Raw genomic sequence first — 22,427 nt, 5'->3', positions numbered from 1 at the left:
CACGGTGCAGTCAAGTTAACCTACCCGCTTTGTGGACCTTGTGGATCTGTTTGAACATGGTCTTGTACCAGTCCTTTGGACGGTCCACTGTCTAAGAGGGGTAGGGAAAAAAATGTATGTTAGCATAGCAAAGATTAACTTGTCATCATTTTATCAAGTCAAATGTGGAAGAGTATCTGATTACAGGGTGAGATATGAAATTAATATCAATCGGCCTCGTAAAGGCTTTTTTTTATACACATGCGTGCGGCGACCGTGTGCTGCAGTTCTTCTCCAAGTCAGAGGTGACACTACACAGTGTGGAGTTTCCTCAGGAAATTTTCGTCATTTCCGTTTGCCATTTTTACTTTCCTTTCCCTAACAAGGAACAAAGCAACGACAATGGGAACTGCGGAAGCGCGTCGGCTTGAACAAATGGACCCAAACGACCAGATGATACCTGCAACTGTGCTGCGAAATCGATCGATGGTGGGATGTGAAGTCGGAGGAACGGTATGTCATCACAGCATGTGACTAAAACGGGCCAATCACTAGAGATGAGCTTTTGTTGGCAAGCGACGCACATGCTTCGGGGAGGTCACATGATGCAATGCGGGGGTTGTTGACCACGGTAGTAAAAAGTGGCCTTAAGTGTGTTCTGTAGTAGGTTCCTTTCCAAAAAATGCTGCTGTTTCATCAATTCTTGTGATATCTGACTAAAATTATCTCAATCATGTTTCCATAGAGGCGGCACGGTGAATCAACTTGTAAAGTGTTGGCCTCACAGTTCTGAGGTCCCGGGTTCAATCCCGGCCCCGCCTGTGTGGAGTTTGCATGTTCTCCCCGTGCCCGCGTGAGTTTTCTCCGGGCACTCCGGTTTCCTCCCACATCCCAAAACACATGCAACATTAATTGGACACTCTAAAATTGCCCGTAGGTGTGATTGTGAGTGCGACTGTTTGTCTCTATAGTGCCCTGCGAATGGCTGGCGACCAGATCAGGGTGTACCCCATCTCCTGCCCGTTGACAGTTGGGATAGGCTCCAGCACTCCCCGCCACCCTCGTGAGGATAAGCGGGCACCAGTACAAAGCAGGTTTCCAGAGCAAATGTTAGCATTTTTTTTTTGTTTATTGGTAAGAGTCTTTCATTTAAGGGCAAATATAGAACACTTTCAGTGTTTCAGTTGCATATGAAAATTGCTGCATGGTTGGCATAGCTAATATTAGCAAGCATGTTAATATTTTATCATTTGGGCATGTGTTATCAAATCTGACAACTCATTCACTGCATTTCACTTCTGGCTATCAAAGTCAAATAGCTATTTTAATAGTGATTGTAAGGCTGACATTTTACAGAAAGTGTAGTACGTGTGTCTTTGTACGCACACTGCACATCTAAAGCGACCAAGACTTAATGCTGCCTTTCTTTATTCAGTCGAACTCAAAACTATGTTTGGCCTCGCCTCAGTAAAAACTCCACAGAGAGGGGAGAGTGTTGGCCTGAGCATGTAAGCGCCGAGACTGGGGGCCAATTACCACTTCACTCTCCACGGTAACCAGGGAAGGAGGCCGCAAAAATGTTTGTCTGCTAACAATAAGATCTGTCTGCTTTTCTGCAGGACTCTTCGCGTTTCTTTTCATCATTTTAGCAGATTGTTATTTTTGCAACTTATCAATTAACAAGTCTCCGCAAGAAGCCAACTGCAGAGTGCTAATATGCGCTAATCCTCAGCAGAAGATTACACTTTTCTGTATCCTGTCATAATAATGTCATTATCCATTATGACAGCACAGTGGTGCCTTGACGATCAAGTGACTCAGAACTTGTTTTTTGAGAAAAGAGCCATTGTTCAGATGATATTTTTTCTTTGACTTGCAGGTAAAACTGAGATATGAGCACTGTATGGTCACAGCAAACTCAACTCACTTCAAAACAAGCTGCAATTTCGAAGATAGTGAAAAAAAGGTATTTCCACTCCCAGTTCTTACAAACAGATAATAAAGTTCATTTGACTTTTGAACGCATATTTTTCCAGATCTAGGACCATTTTTGGGGTGCTAGACAAACTGACAATAGCTCTGTGACGAAGTCAATCACTTTGATTGATACAGATGTAAATAGCGTCAAAACGTCACCGTGCGGATGGCAATGGGAATGCCCGACTCATCCACTGGTCCGATCCCTTCGTAATGGGGGGCTTTGATGATGGACACTTTAGTTTCCTCCTCGGAGAAGCGGGCGATGGGCAGGGTGGCATTGCCCGACGCCACAGACTCTCTGGTGAATCCCTCGCTGACTTCTAAAACGGAAAATACATTCGCACGAGAGCGGCTCCAACTACCTTCGACAAATTTCTCGTGTGTGTTAACATCTACGACCAATAAAGAATTCTGATTATTCATCATTTATAAGCATCTCACCGGAGCTCTGACTTTGCCTTAGGAGTCCGCTGCGAAGCGAGGCGGGAGGAGGCGGGTAAGATGGCGGCGAAAGCGGTCTCTGTGCATGCACCGTTCCCCCGTTCACAGCGTGAGACAGCACCTGACCCTGTGAGGGGTGCCACAAAGAAGATAAATCAACGAAAATGGTAGTTTTAGCACTTCTTTGTGCTATAAAAATGACTGCTGATTCTGGGATGACAGTCATGAAATTAAAGAGCAATAGTCAACAGACAGACAAGATTTCCTTTAGTTTAGTTATGATGTCAAGCACACACACACACACACACACACACACACACACACAACACACACACACACACACACACTCACACACATTAGAAATGATGGAAGGCTACTCTGAAGGAAGTGCTTCCATCCTATGTAAGACACCAACACATTTTTTTCCACATTAAAAATGTATTTAAAAAATGTCATTAGTCACTGATAATATTGCTAAATGTTAAGTAAAACTACAATGCATTCCTATTTCTATTCGTGACAATGGAAATAAGGAGCACCAAAAGCTTGAATTTTTTGGCGTAAATCATCTCAGATGCACTGTATTTCCTCAAATAGTGAATGACGTATTTGTTTACTCAACCACAGAAAGTGGCTGGCAATGATTTTTAAGCGAGGCATGGTGCTCATTTGCGAGGAGGCCTTCATTTATAAAATTGCTCGTGTCAGGGCAGAAGTTAAAATGTTAACTTTTATGTTGCAACAGAAATGGACGTGCGCACGGTTTGCACCTGCGACACGGCTGTAAGAAAATGCTGATGAGCACTTAGTGTAGGTTTGTTTAGGTAGAGCTTTGATTCTGAAAAGAAATTATGGTATTAAGTTTGTCATTAGGTAAAATAGAAAATGTATTGACAATGATTATGTGATTATTTACACATTATTGGATTCCATTTACCATTAGCTAGATGCTACCATAGCATTTAAGTCATGCTGCTAAGCCTTTATGTTAGGTAAATATTTTGATCAGGAATAAAATTCATGATTTCTGTTTGTTGTCAGTTTGCTATTTTATTGATCTTAAAAGAAATTTCTGGAATTCTCCTTGTAGTTAGGTGTAAGTCTACTAATGCAATTGTGGCATGGCTGTAAGAGTGTAAAATGGTGATGAGTATTAAGGTTAGTTACAAATATTATTACGCTAACACAAAATTAAATTCTGGGAATTTGTTTATCTTTGTTTGACTGCCCTTCTATTGATCCCTTACATAAATTTTGGAAATCTGATACTGCTTGTGGCACAGCTGTTCGTCCATGCGGATGATTATTTTACCCAAGGCATTGAATTTTTTGGCTCGTGACCACAATTTTTCAGTTTTATTTGTTGTGAGGTAGACTTTTTTTTTTTTTTTAAAGATCCTGAGATGAAATTTTAACCAACAAAATGTGCACTTGCTGCAATACTGCAAGACCAAGTTGTTGGATATTTTCCTGATCCTGAAAAGAATTCTGGATTAATATTTGTTTTGAGGTAGAAACTTTCTTGATGCTAAACTGAGTTGTTCCCATTTGTTGTTGCGTCTATACATGTTCGATCGTGAAACTGACGTTTACTTCATAGTTACACTTGCAGCACTGCCGTCAGACAATTTTGATCCTGAAGGAAAAAACTTGAAATGGTTCTGCTCGCTATCCAGTTAAGTAGGTACCACTGCACTAACGGCATGGTTGTACAACGGTGCTAATCCATATTTAGTGTGGGTAGAAATGATACTGATCACGTTGGAAAATCCTGTATGTCGATAGGTTTGGTAGAAACCTGCGAGAGTGGATCATGTACCCAATTAGGGAATGGTGTCTTACAGCAAAGTCCACCATTTAAGAATAGAAGCTAAATACTTGTTTGGGAGTTAACTAAGTGGTTCTCTTGCAGTATTAGCATGTAAGACTGGCTAGGATTACACATGTGACTTAGAAGTAATTTTCTTTTCTTGGTTTTTGAATTTATGGTACAAACAGAATAGAAAGGTATGTGGTAGAACTGGAGCGTTACACAAAGGAACATGGAGCAGAGTTTCAAGTGCAGAGGCGTTGCAATGACAGGGTGCCGGGCTAAAATCTAGAATCAAGCAGGTAGTTTAGAACAGAAAGTTAGTGGCAGATAAAAGCAACACATGGCAGTGTCGCTATCCGAATGAGATAGCAGAGCGCTTATTTTGGATAAATGCGGTGGTGACTTGCTGGGATAATAATTACGTTAGTGACAGTGGCTGTTGCGGCGGCTGTTAGCGCGTCGTCGGGGCCAGCAACAGCAGCAGCAGCAAATGCCGAGACGTGGCTGAGGGTGGGTGATGGCGTGGGCGAGGCGCCGGGTGAGTCCAGGCTACAGATCTGCAGCTCGTCCAGCAGACCCGCCGTGGAGGAGGAGTAGTGGCTGAGAGCCGAGACAGTCACGGGAGAGGCGAGGGGCGACGTGGTGACGGTAGCGACATACGGGCTGGGTGACAGCCCCTTGGACATTAGGCCCGACAGGTAGTCGAGGGATTCGGAGCTGTGGCTGAGAAAGGGGAAGTGATGTGCTGTGGAGTCAAGGGAGACGGGGCCCTGGTGATTGGCAGGGGGAGGAAGGAAGAAAGCTTAGTGCCATTCCTCATTAGCAGCCCTGTCACAAAGCATGAGTGGAAATTACAGTGTGGCGTATCGAGGCCGCGGGTCTTCATCGATTAATGCTGTAAATTGAAAATGCTTTGTTAGTCGAAGTGCAAAAACACTACATAGACACAAGGACCAGTTGGTAGTGCAGTGGTTCACATAAATCACAAAAACCTCTGAGAAAATGCTCATGAACAACACAACCTTGGTGGGAATATGGCTATAGAAGAGGTACTGCACACTCCAATATAAATTCTGATGGCAGTTCTTAGTTTTCTGCGCTGTTTCCTGGACAGTTTGACGTTGCCGTAATTTGCTGGCTTTTCATACGCCGTTAATACAGTCACTGAGCGGTCAATGTAATAGCAAATTATTATTAACGCTACAGGTTAACTATAAGCGTTTCAACCTGATCTGCGGTGTCCATATAATGTTCTTCACACTGACATCCACAAATTAATGTCATAGATAACAGTGAGTCAGACCAGCCACTTAAACATGAAAAGAACCAGTTAGTTTACTTGCATGTATGGCAGCACCAAGAATGAAAATGGGGAAATAAACAGACGATAAATGGACTTTCATATGCTCCAGCTATCCCAGAAAATGATCCCTCTTTGGCCTTTCAGCCAAAAAAACACAGCAAAGGCAAGATAGTCTAAGTACAGGTGTGTGTTGTTCTTTCTTCCACCTCAATGCCACCAAGATGATGTCTTTTTAGTCATCTTAAATGTGATTTGTGCTCTTTCTTGTACCAACAGCTCAGCAGCAGAAAGTCCTGGCGGGACTGCCACAGGAGCCTTCAGGTCTTGAGCTGGATCCGACCCTGGTGGTTGTTGAATTGGGATCACCGTGGACTTGTTTGAAGGCTCTGGATGTTTCAGGCTTTCCGGGAACAATTTGACAGACAACGAGGACGTCCTTGTGGAGAGCTGAGGAGGGGTGGTCAGGTGGAGTGCAGGGGAAGGGGGCAGGTCACTACCGGTGGTTTCAATGTTAAGGTGTTCAGGGGGGTCTGGGATGGTGACGGGGATCAGTGTCAGACTGGATACTTTACGTTCCTGAGCTTCCGTATTGTCATTCGGGACACTGGGTACAAGTTGTAGTAGGTTAGTGCTGGTTTCTGTGTGCGCAGAAGTGCTACTAAAATAGCAGGACTCATTTAAAATGGCTTCCTCTTTGTGGGAGACAGTTAGCTCCGTTCCTGGGGTCGGGTCGTTAGCAAGCACGGTGAGCGTATTGTTGGCCGATGGGTTAGCTCTGCTGGGAGTGAAATAGAAACTCTCTCTTCGTGAAGGGGTAGAGGGTACGTGATTGTCATCCTTACGGATCAAATAAAAGTACGAAAAAAACAAAAACAAAAAAAAAATATTACGGTTATCGTCACGTCACATGAACACAGACCTTCAAAGACAAAAACCCAGATCTCAAAGGCATAATTTGTAAATCTCTATTGTTCGACAGTTTACCTGTGACTTTCTGTCCTGCAGGTTGGGCCTGACGCTGCGGAAACCTTTGGCGGCCAGAGACGAGCTGATTGTGTCACTGTTCTTAAGGTCATTGGTTTCACTGCCAGACCGCCAAGAATCTGCATTGGGTTGGTTTCATTAGCGTCAATAGATGAACACAAGACAGAGAGTGACCACTGAACAGACTGTGAATAAAACATGGGAAACTCACTGAAGTCTGATGAGTGAGGATCACTCCCTGGGGAACAGAAAGACACGTCACTCGGTTAACTTTTAGGGCATTGTTTGAAGTAACATTTTTGGGTGGAATTCCATGAAAAATATCAACTTAAGGGGGTGCTACACATTATCGGTTCTACTGAATTTGGAACAATGAGTCCAGATTCCAATATTGCACCACAACAAATCCAACAGAGCTCAAGTGACCCTGAATAAAGTGTACTGAAACAGCTTTTGTGTGCAACATGGCCCTATTCTTTCAAGAATAAATCCCCACTGTTGATTGCATCTTGTTATTGTTGTCTGAATACTGCGGGTGCATGACTCTCATTATTTAGACCCTAAAAACATTGGTCCTACGAAATTTGTACAAGTAATTTTATCTAACATTAATTTATGTATGTGCATTTCCTGTATACGCTACAAACTGTAAACAACATTTCCTCATATCAGCTCTTGGAGTAGTAGCATCACTATGTTGTGTGCATCCATGTTTATATTCCTGGCAGCTATATTTTTCTCCACAATTATTCTTTTTAAGTTTAGTTTAACATTGCAAGTCATATTCCACATTTTAGTTTATATATATATATATATATATATATATATATATATATATATATATATATATAAAAGGTATGCAGCAAAAGGTTAGCATTGTGAACAAGTGTTAAGGATGTCTGTCTTACAGTGCTGAGGTTTAGCGTTTGAATCTCAGGGTTCTAATCTATCCTTTTTGTGTGGCGTTTGCAATTTTGCATGTTTCCCGCCCTGCTTGTATGGGTTTTCTCCTGGTATTCTGGTCACTTCACTGATTCTCAGGGAATATATTTAGGTTCATTGAAGACAAATTACTGCATTTAATTATTGTGATTGAGTGGTGGGTGACCACGCTATGGTTTGCACCCCCCTCCCCTCGCCCAAAGTCATTTGGGATGGGCTTCAGGCTCACCAGGGAACCTAATAAGGTTATTACAACGGCTATTTAATAAATGTGTATTCGGAGAAAATATGATGTATTCCTATTAATAGATTAAATCTCACCATTTAACCAATACATGATGCATAACAACTGAGATTGGGGAAAAAACCCACAATGATTTATTGTACAAATGGGAAGAACACTACAAGAGACTGTCGAAGTCCGCAACATATCCAAACTGCCCCAAGTTTAAAGACCAGTATGACATGATTTAGAACTGAAAACAACCACCAAAGGTTGATGATATGAAGCAAAATAAAATAAGAGCAGTCAACAGTGCACATGCTGCAATATCAGAAAAGTTGCCCATACATTGGTGGGAGCCCTGCTCATTATTCAAAAAGGACATATCAATTTGGGTCATGCAAGTGTTAGTACCTGAAGCCAAATTGGGTGAGCTCTGGACCCTCTTCATGGGCGAGAGCGTCAGCGTAACAGCCACACTTTTGCGAGCATATCCGCCGGTATCTGAGAACGTCACACCCAGGTGGTCACATGCACATGCACGGCAAACACACGACACTATTACATACAAATGCAACAAATAAAGCACATGCAATTCAGCTCAAAGAATGATATTCTCCATGACATAGTGACAGAAAGGTTAAAATAAAAACATACAGGTAAATGATACACCAAACAGAATTTGTTTAGATTTTTTGGCACAGTTGGCAGGTGTGGTGGTGCACCCAGTTTGACTCTTAAAGAGAGTACATGGCTCAAAAAGTCTGTGAAAGTCTGGTATGCAATGTAAAAATCAACAGCAACATGCTAAATGGCAAACGGGCTGTTTTGTGATATAAAAATCAATGTAGGTATACACTACAGGGCTTGTTTACATTTTTGTTGAGTGGGGATGAGGTGGTGCTGGGTGTTTGTGTTGTGGAGCACGGGCGGGGTGGGTGTGCCCCAACTCTGTTGTGCTGTCGGCATAAATGAGCTGAGCCTTGGCAGACAGCACGTAGATTTTAAAGGTGAAGTGCTCTTCTTTGGCTGGCATAGTCGTATTGAAGTCTGCTCGGGACGACTGCCAAGTGTAGCTTTGGAAAAGTATTCATGGAGGAGTACAATAGACTGATGCAGAGAGCAACAGGTTCTCAGTGAAATATCACTGTACTAAATATGGACAAATGCCAAAGTGTGTGGAATTACACTTGCAAAACTAACTGCTTTGAAAAGAGAGTCCAAATGATCCAAGTATAAAGACATTCTAGTTCAAATGAACCGACTGAATGACGTGTTATGCATACCTGTATTCATACTGGAGAGCACTTCTTAGAGATTCAACATAAGGCAACACACATTCCTGCAAAAACACCCAAAAAACACACTTAAATGAAATTTAAGTGGATCTCAAATTATGTATAAGTTGTAATTAAATTAAACACTGAGTGGAAGTAGACAAATAAGATATCACTCAAAATTAAACCAAATGTTTTCTCGAGTATTAATTAAAATAAAAACAGCAGCAAAAAATTCTTTTTTTTTCCCCCATCTACATATCCGTCCACTTTTCTCGATTATCAGAGGTCATGTCGTGGGGAAATTAGCCTTAGCAGGGACGCTCAGACTTCCCTCTTCCCAGCCACTTGATCAAGTTCTTCCAGGGGATCCCGAGCCGTTCCCAGGCGAGTCGGAAGACTTAGTCTCTCCAGAGTGGCCTGGGTCGTCCCCGGCGTCTCCCCCTGATGGGACATGCCCAGTACACCTCACCATGAGGCGTCCGGGAGGCATGTGGAGGGCTTCTTGCCTCCATGTTCCATAGACTGCGGTCGCTACTTTGGTGACTAAATTGGAGAATGAATTCAGTGAATTTGCGAGAATTGTTGAAAAAAAATAAAAAAGTCTGGGGAAGACTCCCTAATGGTTAGCAAGTTTTCCGTTGTGTACTGTCCAGAGATGACCGAAAAATACAAAAACATAGATAATATTAGGGAGCACCATACCAAAACGGCCGCATAGTTAGGCGCCATCCTCAATATCTGTTACTCAATGAAAACAGAATTCAGCGACACAATTACGGTAGCAAATCTTTCAGAATTTAGTATCATCTCGTGTTCTTTTAGCATCTGGTTCATCATGGTTCAAATCGGAAAAAACATCTATATAGGGCAAGTTTGGCATTGAATATCCCCTGGAAATCGCCAAAATTAGATTTCCTTCCAGTCTTTTCAGTAACGGCTTCTTGAGCCAATTATGTTGGACTACTAACTCGTGAGTCCTACCAAAATACATTTAACCAGGATGAACTAGACTATAAAATATGGGTAGATTTTGAACATACCCCAGTTGATCTCGTCGAATTGAGTTTCGAATTTTAGAAAGACAGCTCTAAAATGGCTGGAAATTTTTTTTTACCTGAAATGGCTACTTCAAGCCACAATTCTACACAAAGGTACAGAACAAACCGTTGCTCTCATTACAGACTGATATGTTGAAAGGTCGGCTTACGATGGTATTCATTTCGGGAAAAGGCATGTGGCTGTATACCGACATGAATGCTAAGTGCCGCAGTTACCAACTGAATGCATAACACGCACATTGTAAAGCTTGCTGACACATTTATAGCCTCAAGTGATACAAAAATCAAGGCTCACGTCATGCAGGAGTATAAATAGCTAAGACAGCCACCGTATTAGAACATCATGGCGACTGCGACAAAGCATTCCCCCAGCAGCCACGGAATGGACAAATGACTTCCCCATGGTCACAGATTCACATTACACACGCTAACACAAATAGCAGCACTTTGCACCATATGAATCATCGTCTTCAATATATCCTCTATATGAAGACCCCATATATTTTCCCAAAATATAGCAGAAAAGTTATCAGCCCTTGCCAGTTGGTCCTGTTAGTCTTTTACACTTGCTTTTTTAAACATCTTCACATAAATTGTACTTCTCACACAAATTGTAACATTTTGACGATATTTTCATTATTATAAATGGAAAATCTATTTTGATAAGCACAATCAAATATGAGACATTGTAGCTATAAGAAGGATTTCCATAAAACTTACAAATTTGTAGGCAAGAACCCATTATTTTATGGTGTGAGTACGAAAAAGTTGCACATCAGGAAAATATTTGTTCTTTCTACTTTTGTGAAGAAAATGTATTTTTACCTCACTTTATTTCTTTAATTTCTCAATCAAAAAGTATTGACTCTTCGTAGCAAAATCAACTATTTTTATTCCCATGGGAAGTGTCACTTATATGAATAGATAAAAATGCTTGTAGAGGGATTACAAATATCAAATAATCAATATGAATACTTAATGTATGGAAAGTTTTATAAGGGGCTGCCGTGTGTTGTGGGATACTCTCAAGCCTCTGGAGACCCAATCTTCACCTTCTCACGGAGTCCCTCGTAAATCTATCTCTGAGCACTACATAGACTCGCACACACACACACATGGACTGGGTAAATCATGAGGGTGGCGTCACAAGCTGTCGGCATCTAAATCATGGTCAGCTTATAAACAGGATTGTGTTTCTTGGGGACAGATCTGCGGCGTCACAGCAGCTGGGTCTGTGGTGTGAATGTTATGGCTGGACTGACTTGGATGAAACCCACCGACCAGCCTAAACAGACCTCGTGAAGCCCACCACGTTTTTCCAGCCACTGCAATTCTGGTTTGTTTAGGGTATGTGGGTCAGAACCCGCAAAATTTGCTCGGCAGCACACCTTTGAATTTTGGGGAAAAAAAAAAAAAAAAAAAAAAAAAGTCTCATTTCAACACAAAATATATCAAGGTATGAGATTATCCATAAAAAAGTATCAAGAAGAAATGCCCCAAAAAAAATTTTAAAAGAAAATTTGTCATTTTGGTTTGAAGTGGCTCATGTTGGCGGTTTCCATGGCTCCGCCAAAAACTTGTTCAAGACATTTTGTGCATCAGCTACAAATGTTTCAACCATGTACAGATATACTAGATCGATGGAAGACCCTTAACAGCAGAAGAATGGTGGGTTTGTCATTGTTTCGTCATTGGGGTCAAAATGTTGTAGTTGTGACCCCAAAAATGTTTCTGAAGATACCCTTGGAATTAAAAATCCAGCACCTGAAGTGTCACTTAGCAACATTAAACATGATAAGCATGTCTATCATGAGTAGACTCCGAAAAAAAGTCAAGAATGCATGCCTGCGAAAATACAAGTCTGCAATTTTGGACTGAAGCGTGTCATTTTGGCCATTTCCAGGGTCCTTCAAAGAGAAACCCGTTCTATAGATTTTGTCTATTTGGTCCTAGATTTGTACGGTACTTACTAAATTTACAGGTTTAGTCCTTTCCCTGACCATACTTGTAACTCAGAACACTTGTATCTAAAATCATCTTTTCCCATTGAAATGAATGGAAACGCCATTAATTCGTTCCAGCCTTCCCCCTTCCAAAACAATGAAAATTTTATTTTATTTTTTTTTTGAAATGGGGAAAAATTGTACTGTATATTGTACTTACTTAAATGATAAATTAATAATTAAAGAGAATCAAATCATTTCTGATGGTGTAGAGGTACACTCGCCTGACTTTGGTGCAGGCTACTCAATGACTCTCTCTATAGTATATGTGCCCCGCAAATGACTGGCGACCAGTTCAGGGTGTAGTCAGCCTTTCACATGAATGGCCATTGAGCTGCTCTTTCTGGTGTGCCTCTCTTGAGCACTGTGGGCAAACTGAACACTGTTCATTGTGATATCTCAAATTCCTGCCGCTCATTAGTACTGCACTTTTTGAAGAACTTGAACAACAATTAGTTGTTCTTTATAGAGGATACAAAATATGACTATGAGTACTGCATTGTTATATTTTCTGTCTACATGTTGCGTCACCACTGGAGTTCAATTAGCGGTGCTAATGATATTTAGAATTACCATTAAATTAGTGGAATAAAACGGCTAAACTAAGTGGTTGTTTAACAATGTAATTCTCGGTTTTATGTGTGACAGTAAACATCAATTGGGTGTGGCAATTAAAAGTTTGAGGCCTCTTTTCTGAAGAATTGCTCACTACTTAATTGGAAGTCTATTTGAGATGAGTTCACTCCACTAACAAGTTAACGCAAAAATGGAAAAATAGTCCAAACGACAGTTGTGCCTAGATAACATTTTAAGTCAAGTCATTCGTATTTCAACACTCCTCTGTATAAAGTCGATGGAGGGGTATCCTAAATTGCAAAGGATTTGAGTTCATAATTCCGTGTGGACGTAGCATGATGGCAAAATTAAAGGACTCATCGTAAAACAATTAACTCAACAATTGGCTTGATGTTTGGATTTTTGTTGAACATTAAACCCTCAAGACCTCTTGAGAACTTCTTGTCCATCAGATTTTGTCAGATTGCTACTAAAGTTGAACCTCGCACACTACACAAATCTGTAATCTTAAATTGTGGGCAATTTTAGTTTCTGCATTGTGTAACTAGAGAACGAGGATGTAAGTTTGTTAACTTGCCATGAAACTCAATAACCCAATAACAACCCCAGCATGTCAAATTTTGAGCAAACGTATTGTTTTTTTACACGTCGAGCATATCTATTGTGTGTACATAACTTTCAGATCTAAAAGAGTCATTTTGAATCCAAGGCCTATCTTTGTTTTGACCACAAAAATGCATCCCCTAAAATAACTGAGATGCATTGCCATATTTAAAAGAATGAAGGCCTTCTGCCTTATTTGGAAAGGTTTTTCTTCCTGTCGACGAGATTTCAGACCCACCATGTCTCTGAGGACATCCATCTCTGGGGGACATTATTCGGCCTGACAGATTCCAAATACGAGATTTTACACAAAGATTTCTCCCATATCGAGCAGACATACAGGACTAAGTAAGGAACTGAACATCAGCATAACGTTGGCGTTCCTCATCGGCAGTCTTAAAATAGATTTGCTAATGAGCTTAATCTGTTGACATCCTTTGGCTATGTCTCTGTCCGAGGAACCACACAAGAGTCAGGACCCTTGAGGTTATATGGATTATCTCTCATGTTCACTCTTGCCTGCTCTATGAATTAATACATCCACCCATCTGTCGAGGGCACACAGTTATAATTTGGTAGCAATCGGACAAAATGACCAAAAGGATCCTGAAATGTCTAATTCAAATTAAATTGGCAGAATTCCTTTGACTTTGAGACTTTATTGTGTATTGACTACTCTTGATTGATCTATAAATCTCTTCAGACAGTGACCTTCATCATGAAAGAAATGTGTGGACACCAGTGTCATTTTGACAGGAAAATGGTACACAAACTGAATCACCTTTTGAGAGGCCTCAACGTGCCAGAAAACTCCCCATTGTTTGCAAGTGCCTGTATCCTGATGAAAATATAGGTAGAGTGGAACCTTGGTTTTCATAAGTAATCCATCCGTCCATCCATTATCTACTGCTTTTCCGGGGTCAGGTCACGGGGGAAGAAGCTTCAGCAGGGATATCCAGACCTCCCTTTCCCCGGCCACTTCTTCCAGCTCTTCCGGAGGGATCCCAAGGCATTCCCAAGCCAGCCGAGAGACAGTCTCTCCAGCGTGTTCTAGTTCGTCCTCAGGGTCTCGTTCCAGTGGGACATGCCCGGAACACCTCACCAGGGAGGCGTCCGGGAGGCATCCGAATCAGATGCCCCAGCCACCTCATCTGGCTCCTCTTAATGAGACACTGAGCCTCTCCTGAATGGCCGAGCTTCTTACCCATTCTCTAAGGGAGAGCCCGGACACCCTGCGGAGGAAACTCATTTCGGCTGCTTGTATCCGGGATCTTGTTCTTTCGGTCACGACCCACAGCTCATGCCCATAGGTGAGGGTAGGAACATAGAACAACTGGTAAATTGAGAGCTTCACCTTTCGACATGGCTCCCTCTTTACCACAATGGACCGATACAAAGTCCGCATCACTGCAGACACTGCACCGATCAGTCTGTCGATCTCCCAGTCCATTCTTCCCTCAATCTGGAACAAGACCCCAAGATACTTGAACTCCTCTACTTGGGGAAGGACCTCAACCCCGACCTGGAGAGGGCCCGCCACCCTTTTTCCGACCGAGGACCGTTATTAATACATTCTAGCGAAAAACTTAATAAGAATTCCAACTCAATATTTCAAAGGAAATAAAGTGAATCAAATCAATCACTTCTAGACACACAAAAACAAACAAAAAACAATACTTTAGACACCCAACAATACTAAAAAAAAAAAGCACTCTAGGATTGAATAACTACAACTTTACAGCAGGGCAAAATGTCCCATATAAAAATCTAAATCCTCAAAGTGTGCTACTGGACATCTGGTTTACATTCACACGGAGTATTTGAGCACGTGGGCAGGGGTGACTTTTTCATTTTACAGTCTCACAGTTATTATACTCGCATATGATTATGCACACTGGGTCCTCTTTGTGGTATACCAAAGCCCAAATTGCACTCACTGGATAAACCGCGGCAAATTCAGGCCTTCCGATGACTCGAAGGTAACTCTGACTCAGCGAACAAGAAATATTTCAAAGCAAAGTTGAAAATTACAATTTCCCATTTTTTATTCATCCATCGATTTTCCATACTGCTTATTAATCACAAAATTTTACTTATTGTTAGAGCACTGGTTTGGTAAACCAGGGGTTGTGGGTTCGTATCCACTGGGGCCTCCACTCCCTGAGATGGGTTGCGTCAGGAAGGGCATCCGGTGTAAATATTTTGCCAAACATATATGTGCGTTCATCTGAGATGACACGCTGTGGCGACCCCGAAAGGGACAAGCCGAAAGAAACCGACCGACATTAGAATACAATTCTATCTTTATACCTATATGAGAATCACATTTAGATTGTTAAAGTAAGACCAATAAACCGGTACTAACCAGTTACTTCAGTTCACAGAAAATTGTTGAAGCAAACGGTTAACAGGTGAGCCCATTAGAACTCTGTTGTGAACCTTAACAGCAGTCACCAGGAAGCATGTTAACGGTCTGTCTGTCTGAAGTTTTGCTTATCCTAGCCCTGTTTATTTTGTTTTAATCTCCAGTTTTGATTGACCTAAATAGTTGTAGTACTTAGTGTTTAATATTATTCCAAAAATGCTTGGGAAATAAAGACCCCCGCCTCTCTTTCATCCTTTGAACTCCACTTGGAGTTGGAGTGTTTCGAATTTTACGTCTGCATCTCCCATCACATTCCCTTGTGAGGCACCAGGATTTGCAAGCTCAAGCACAATCATTGCAAGAGCAGGGAGAGGCCTGACCTTATTCGCTACTTCACACTCCTAGTCGCTCAGCCCGTGTCAAACATTTCACAGAGGTTTTATTTTTTTTGCCCACCCCCCTCAAGATTCCACTTAGTGAATGTTCAACTACGATGCAATGCAAAATATGCGAGACCCGAACTGGCATTAAGAGCATACAATGCAGTCATTGACCAAACAGTGCGGTGAAAAAGTACTGAAATTGTCATTTTCACAGTAAAAACAATGTAGTTGCCGATGTTTATCACGGTTAAAATTAAATGGTCAGAATATTAAAGATCAGGAGTGACCTGAACCTTTGCTGGATAGACTCACAACTTGTGAAATCTCTGTGAGTTGTAGTGTAACGATTCAAGGCAATCCAATGATCTCCTCCGCTTTTTAGATGTTTTTAATCAGCTCGACTGCAACTAGTTGAAAAACAGCCACGTTCAAAAAAGTCCTTGTTATCTGCCTTGTTTGTTCAACCTCGCCACTCATTAGCAGAACCCCCCATGGAGGGCGATACACTGACCCCCACCCGTCGGTCCATTTGTTTACGGCACAAGCCAAACAGGGGCCGTGTGTTCAACCGATTGCGTCACAGGCGCCGCTAATGAGCAAAGGGAGCGCTAATGCAATTATGCAATGACAACCCCAGCGACTCTCTCTTTCTCTATCTCTCTCTCTCTCTCTCTCTCTCTCTCTCTCTCTCTCTCTCTCTCTCTCTCTCTGCAGTCAAGGGTGCGGAAGGAGACGGGATTCCATGTGACAAGTTGTGGCATCTTGTCGTTTCTATACACAGCTTCAGGACAGCAGCAGCAGAGAAACTGGAGAGCAAACCATAAAAAGCAAGTGTGCCATTGAATATACAGTAGATTGCAAAAGAAGGACCACAGATTCTATAAAAAGATTATAACAGCTCCAAAGATAATTTAAGATATCTGCCTGATGTGAAGGTTGTATATACACAATGCAACCAGATTCACCCCCCTTCAGTTTTGCCACATTTTGCTGTTACAGAGTTATTCTGAAGCTGATTTGAGTATACTTTTCTTTAAAAATAAATATCAGCATAAAATATCCCTTTATGACCTTATCACAACCTTATGGAAGGTGAACTCGATCCCCTACTGTGAGTTCCAGAGCACTTTGGAGCAAGTTCTCTTGACAAATTTCACTGTTTGAGAGTTGTCATCTTGCCCTCTATGCAGATAACTCGCCCAGTCCATGCAGCAGAAAAAACATCCCTGCAGCATGATGCTGCCACCACCCTGCTTCAAAGTAGGGATAGTTTTAAGCAGCTGATGAGCAGTGGCTTTTCTCCTGATATGACACTTGCAATTTAGGCCAAAAACTTTGGTTTCATGAGACCAGAGAATGTCGTTTCTGGAGGTATGCTAATCTTTAAGGTCAAAACGATCAAAAAGACAATCTAAGAAAGGTACAGTACATACAGGAGGAAGCACAACATATATAAAGAAATACTTTAAGTCTTAAAATGGATACAAAAGACAATTTATGAATAGATGCAGACTATGCTGGCAAGTGAGCAACATTCACACTATCCATTAAACACTGACATAGAAACAGGAGTTTAGAAAGGTCAGAGGTCCTACCATGTCAGTAGAATCCATCCATCTATTCATTTCCTGAGCTGCTTACCCTCACAAGGGCCGCAGGAGTGGTAGAGCCAATCCCTGCTATCATCGGCAGGGTACACCTTTAACTGGTTGCCAGACAATAACAGGGCACATAGAGACAGAAAATATTCGCACTCCCTAAGTGAATTTAGATTCCCCAACTAATGCATGTTTTTGGCATGTGTGAGGAAACCGCAGTGCCCGGAGAAAACCCACGCAGCACGGGGAGAACATGCAAATTCTACACAGGCGGGGTTGGGATTTGAATCCCAGTCCTCAGAACTCTGAGGCCAACGCCCTAACAGGTTGCGCCACCGTGCCGCCCTGCCAGTAAAATAATATTTCTAATTCCATTTCCAGTTCTGTGGAGGTTTTGATACTCTTTTTTTTTTAAGGCTATCTGGTGCTCTTCCCTGGTGGCATCACAAAAATAAGCCAAAGAAAAAGCAAATCACTCATGGAAGACACACACAATTTGCTAAAACATATTTTTTCATACTCATGTGGGTCAGATTCCAAGATGTTCAAGAACATGTAGGTTCTATTGTACTTAAGTCAACAAGTGCTAGTTTGGCCCTACTGATCAACTTCCGTTTTGTCCATATTTCAAAATCTTTTCTATAATAATAGAGTATGTTGCAATATTTTGCTGTTACTGTTGGCTCAGGCATAATGGACTGAGACGCAAGGACAGTGCTAATAGAGCTGTTGCCAATATACAGTATTGCCACTCATTGTTGACCAATCTTATCTAAAACAGGGGTGCCCAGACTTGTTTACCCTGAGATCTACTTTTCAAGCAGCTAGCCTCTCGCGATCTATGGGGGGTTTGATGAGGTAGCTGGGGCATCTGATTCGGATGACTCCTGGACACCTCCCTGGTGAGGTGTTCCCGGCACATCCCAGCAGGAAGAGACCCCGGGGATGATCCAGGACACATTGGAGAGACTTCATCTCTTGGCTGCCATTGGACCGCCTCTGGATCCCCCCCCCCCCCCCCCCCGGAAGCGCTGGATGAAGTGGCTGGGTAGAGGGAAGTCTTGGCGTCCCTGCTAAAGCTACTGCCCCAACGACACGACCCAGAAAAGCAGTAGAAGGTGGATGGATGGCACAGAGTACAGTACAGAGTTCCCTTGCTAGTCACAGGCAAAAGGGACCAACTAATGCCACAAGTAGCTAAAAGCCATGAGTAATTGACGCCCTCCACAAAAAGATTGCCTATAAATGTCAGAAGATGGTGAAAACGTACTACTGTGCATGAAGCTCCTCAATTCACTTCAACATTGTTCCTTGGCACCAAGATGCCACAGGAAAGTGCCAAAGAAATCTGTTTGCTTTCAGGCAATGAAAAGATACTAAACTAAAGATACCGCTTCCAGGAAAAACAAATTGACACTCTTCAATTGTGCAGGGAAATTATGCATTGTTATTTAACGGATTATTGCTTCTAGTGTAAACCGTTTGAGACCAGAAACAAACAACTGAAGCAATAAATTAAAAATCATGTCTCTGAGCTCTTCTAGCTCAAATCTGAAATGAATATTTTACTATACTGTATGCAATATAAGAAAGCTTGTTTGTGTGTGTAGGCAAAAATAGCACTCTTACCCTGACTCTATTTATGTGAGCAAACTATTCCAATAACAGTTTGTTATTTGAAGCCCACTCAAAGTGAACACCTATCAGCAGCATTCCACGTGAATAGTCAAGATTCCCCAGGTGCCGGCGTTAAGTGTCGGGCGCAGAGATAAGAGTGACTTGATTAGCAAGGGGTGCTGGTATATTTACTGCCACTAGATAAGACCCTTTGGCCTCTTGAGGTTGTCTGGGGCAGTGCAAAAGTATAGGACGCTTTGAAGCTCCTTTTGGACCAACTGTGGAAGCCTGCATTTTTCAACCTGTGTATAAACCGCACTGACAAGGACAGGTGGTAGAAAGTCATCTTCCTGACAATATATTAACTTTCTTGGCTAAATACAGGCTTTGCAGCTATCAGCCTTGAGTTATGATTTTTGTTCTAATGAAAAAAATTTAAGGCTAGTTCAAATCAAATTTAAGACGACTTCTTCACAATGTATGATCAATGACAACCATGAGTGTTGGCGAACAGAATGAAAAGTATATTTCATGATATTACGATTAAGTTAGTATTTCAAAGACCTTTTCTACAACTTGGATCAAATACAGGACCACTCCTATGGTACATACGACTGTTAGGACTGCTATTTGTTCACATATTAGAGTTATAGTATTGACTAATTTAAGATGTTTTGTAGCCTTTTCAGGCCATTCACATTAAACGAGTAATCTCCATCAGTAAATGTGATCATTAAAACTGGGTTATTTTTTTTCTATTATGTCACTCTTTTTTTGCGAATATTGCGAATATTTTTCACTAAGTTTTGTTTCCAAACACAATTAAATTGACTAAAGTATATTTTAGGACCACTCCTTCAGTATATAGTTACACCAGGACTAGGTAAAACTGATGAGAAAAATTATACTAAATCCCACATTTCATATGTTTGACAAGTTTTTTGAGGTTTTAAACCAGGTTAGGTCCATTTTTATGCATCACATTCAGTAAATCTGAGGGTTAGGAGTGGCCGCCATGGGCTCAGTAATATATCACCAATTTCACATTTGTAGGAAACTTTGCAATTTTTTTTAATTTTGATGGTAGATTTTAGTATACCATGACATTTTAAGAACAACTAAGGCCTTTATTTGGGGAAAACAAATAATTTTTTTAGGATCTCTAGGCATCCTGAAAATGTAAAGGTGGATTTTGGAGAATAAAAATGTTAACTTTTGTTTATTAAATCGTTTTTAAGACCTCTTAATGTGTAATTTTCAAGGAAAATTAAGGTCTTTATGTGGGGAAAATCCCAATTAAGACCTTATTAAACATTTTAAGAACACTTTCCAAATATATCAAGGTAAAGACAGAGCCTTTTGTTGAATCATTTTTCTTTTACTGTGTTGGTGTAATTTTAGTCGTGGATTTAGGTAATGGGTGTCATTATTATGAATAAATAAGGCCTTTATATAGTAAAATCTAATTTAAGACTTTTAAAGCATTTTAAAGGCTTCTTCGACATCCTGAAAAAACAAAGACTGGTCCTTCTGTTATGAATTTAATATATAACGTTGGTTACAGTGCCATTTTTGAGGCCTATTAATGGCTGGGTGTGACTATTAAGGATTAAAATGGTGTTAACCAAATGTTTTTTTAATTGAACTATTATAATAGAATTTCCGGGCGGCACACGGTAGTTACCACTTCTCCCTGACAGTTCTGAAGACCCAGGGTCAACCCAAACCATAAACAGCCATGGTAGGTTTAACTGACAACCCTAAATTGCCTATAGGTGTGAAATGTTATCGAGATGAGCTCTGCAATTGAGTGGTGACCAGTTCAGGCTGTTAGTTGAGACAGCCACCAGCATGTCAGCGATGCATGGATGGTTCATCCAGTTTCAGAGTTTTTGGAAACTTTTTAAAGGCACCTTTAACAAAATGAAATGGCAAAGGTAAATCCTTGAGTTGCAGCTTCTTTTTTTATGTCTATAAATTTTAGGACCTCAAAATGGTGGACCTTTCCATTGCAATAATTTTCCAGAATCTCTGCGTAAATCGAGGTAACATGGCTTATATAAGGTTTCAGGGGACACAAATGATTCATTTGCCAGTAATGTTGAGTGAAAAGCATATCACTGTGCGCCCCAAGCGAAAGGAAGCCCACAGCTCACACCTATAGGGGGATCGCGGCAACATACACCCCTGAGAGCACACTCCTAATGGAGGCATCGCTGCGCCGGCTTTTCTCGAGCATGAAAAACCGTGCGACAAAAGCCAGAAGCAGGGAGAGAAAGGACAGAAAACAAGATTCTAGGATGAAAAGGTAAGAGGCCATCTTTTTTTAATCTACAACTTTTCTTTAAACTTGTAAAATGGAAAAAAATAAGGTCGGCACGAGAAGTCACATTATCAAATAATTAGAAACAGCCATTAAATTCTATTTTAGATACATGTTTTTAACTTTTACTGAACTTTCAAAAGGTCCATTTGCACCACAACATAACAGGAGGGTGAACAAAAAGTACAAATTTAAACGATCAAAATTAAAAAAAGATATTTTTGAGCGAAGTGGACATCACAAACTGTTTGAAAATGCAAAAGAAAATTTATTTAAAATCAAAACATCTTCACAAGCCTTTTTATTTAAACTTTATTCAACCACGAGAACCAGTTCTGATTTACAATGGCAACTAACAAATGACCGCAAACAACATTGGAGGGAAAAAAATTCAATCTTGACACTCCTGTGAGACATTTATTTTTAAATCCTAAATTGTTAGACGTGATGAATTCCACTTTTTTGCGACGCGAGTCATCGAGGCAATTAAATTTCCTAAATGATTACAATCAATCCAAAGCCAGAAGCCTGGGTATTGTTTGCAACATTCTGTAGAAGCTTAAACTCTTACCTTCATAAAATCAAAAAGACGGGAGGATTTCAAAGATGGAAAGACGTCTCCCACGTATCCTTGCAACTCTAGTTTTCCTGCCTTCTTCCTTAAGGTTGTAATGAGCCTGCGGTCCTGTCCAGGTTGTATTCTGACAAGTGTTAAAAGCTCAGGATGGACAGGAGAGTTAGGCGGGAGAGGGAGAGAGAGAGAGAGAGAGAGAGAGGAGAGAGAGAGAGAGAGAGAGAGAGAGAGAGAGAGAGAGAGAGAGTTCCCTGTTTGGGTGAAGCGGTGATCAGATCCTGCTATTTACAGACACAGGCGCGCTTGTCTGTGACACTGGAACGTTACCCCCTACCACCGTACACTGTGTCAGGCTCTCACACTTTATTTTATCACATTCCAT

General features: G+C 41.3%; 1 protein-coding gene and 1 long non-coding RNA gene across 4 annotated transcripts in view; one reads left to right on the top strand and one right to left on the bottom strand.

Moving 5' to 3' along the window:
• The window catches only part of sorbs2a (sorbin and SH3 domain containing 2a), a 76,280-nt gene that overhangs the window by 20,835 nt on the left and 33,018 nt on the right, over positions 1–22,427 (bottom strand). Inside the window, exons 4-11 of the mRNA XM_061828902.1 lie at positions 8,952–9,007; positions 8,080–8,169; positions 6,712–6,738; positions 6,501–6,619; positions 4,636–4,983; positions 2,401–2,527; positions 2,116–2,279; positions 25–91 (exon numbers count right to left, since the gene is read on the bottom strand). Coding sequence (XP_061684886.1) covers positions 25–91; positions 2,116–2,279; positions 2,401–2,527; positions 4,636–4,983; positions 6,501–6,619; positions 6,712–6,738; positions 8,080–8,169; positions 8,952–8,961 — 952 coding nt within the window. The 5' untranslated portion in view covers positions 8,962–9,007. The remainder of the gene's footprint in view (positions 1–24; positions 92–2,115; positions 2,280–2,400; positions 2,528–4,635; positions 4,984–6,500; positions 6,620–6,711; positions 6,739–8,079; positions 8,170–8,951; positions 9,008–22,427) is intronic.
• Positions 275–6,655, top strand: LOC133505651 (uncharacterized). Of its 3 annotated transcripts, XR_009796309.1 has the most exons (9): positions 275–492; positions 725–832; positions 951–1,088; positions 1,599–1,730; positions 1,870–1,945; positions 2,092–2,339; positions 2,423–2,567; positions 5,793–5,981; positions 6,522–6,655. It is a non-coding gene; the product is annotated as an uncharacterized LOC133505651 (long non-coding RNA). The 3 variants fall into 3 exon arrangements; XR_009796308.1 differs by having other exon boundaries at positions 725–1,088; XR_009796310.1 differs by lacking the exons at positions 725–832; positions 951–1,088.

The sequence above is a fragment of the Syngnathoides biaculeatus genome, chromosome 9 (genome assembly GCF_019802595.1).
Source record: "Syngnathoides biaculeatus isolate LvHL_M chromosome 9, ASM1980259v1, whole genome shotgun sequence".
Taxonomy (NCBI): Eukaryota; Metazoa; Chordata; class Actinopteri; order Syngnathiformes; family Syngnathidae; genus Syngnathoides; species Syngnathoides biaculeatus.
The sequence above is the reverse complement of the archived record's forward strand: the minus strand, read 5'-3'. Positions and strand labels throughout refer to the sequence as shown.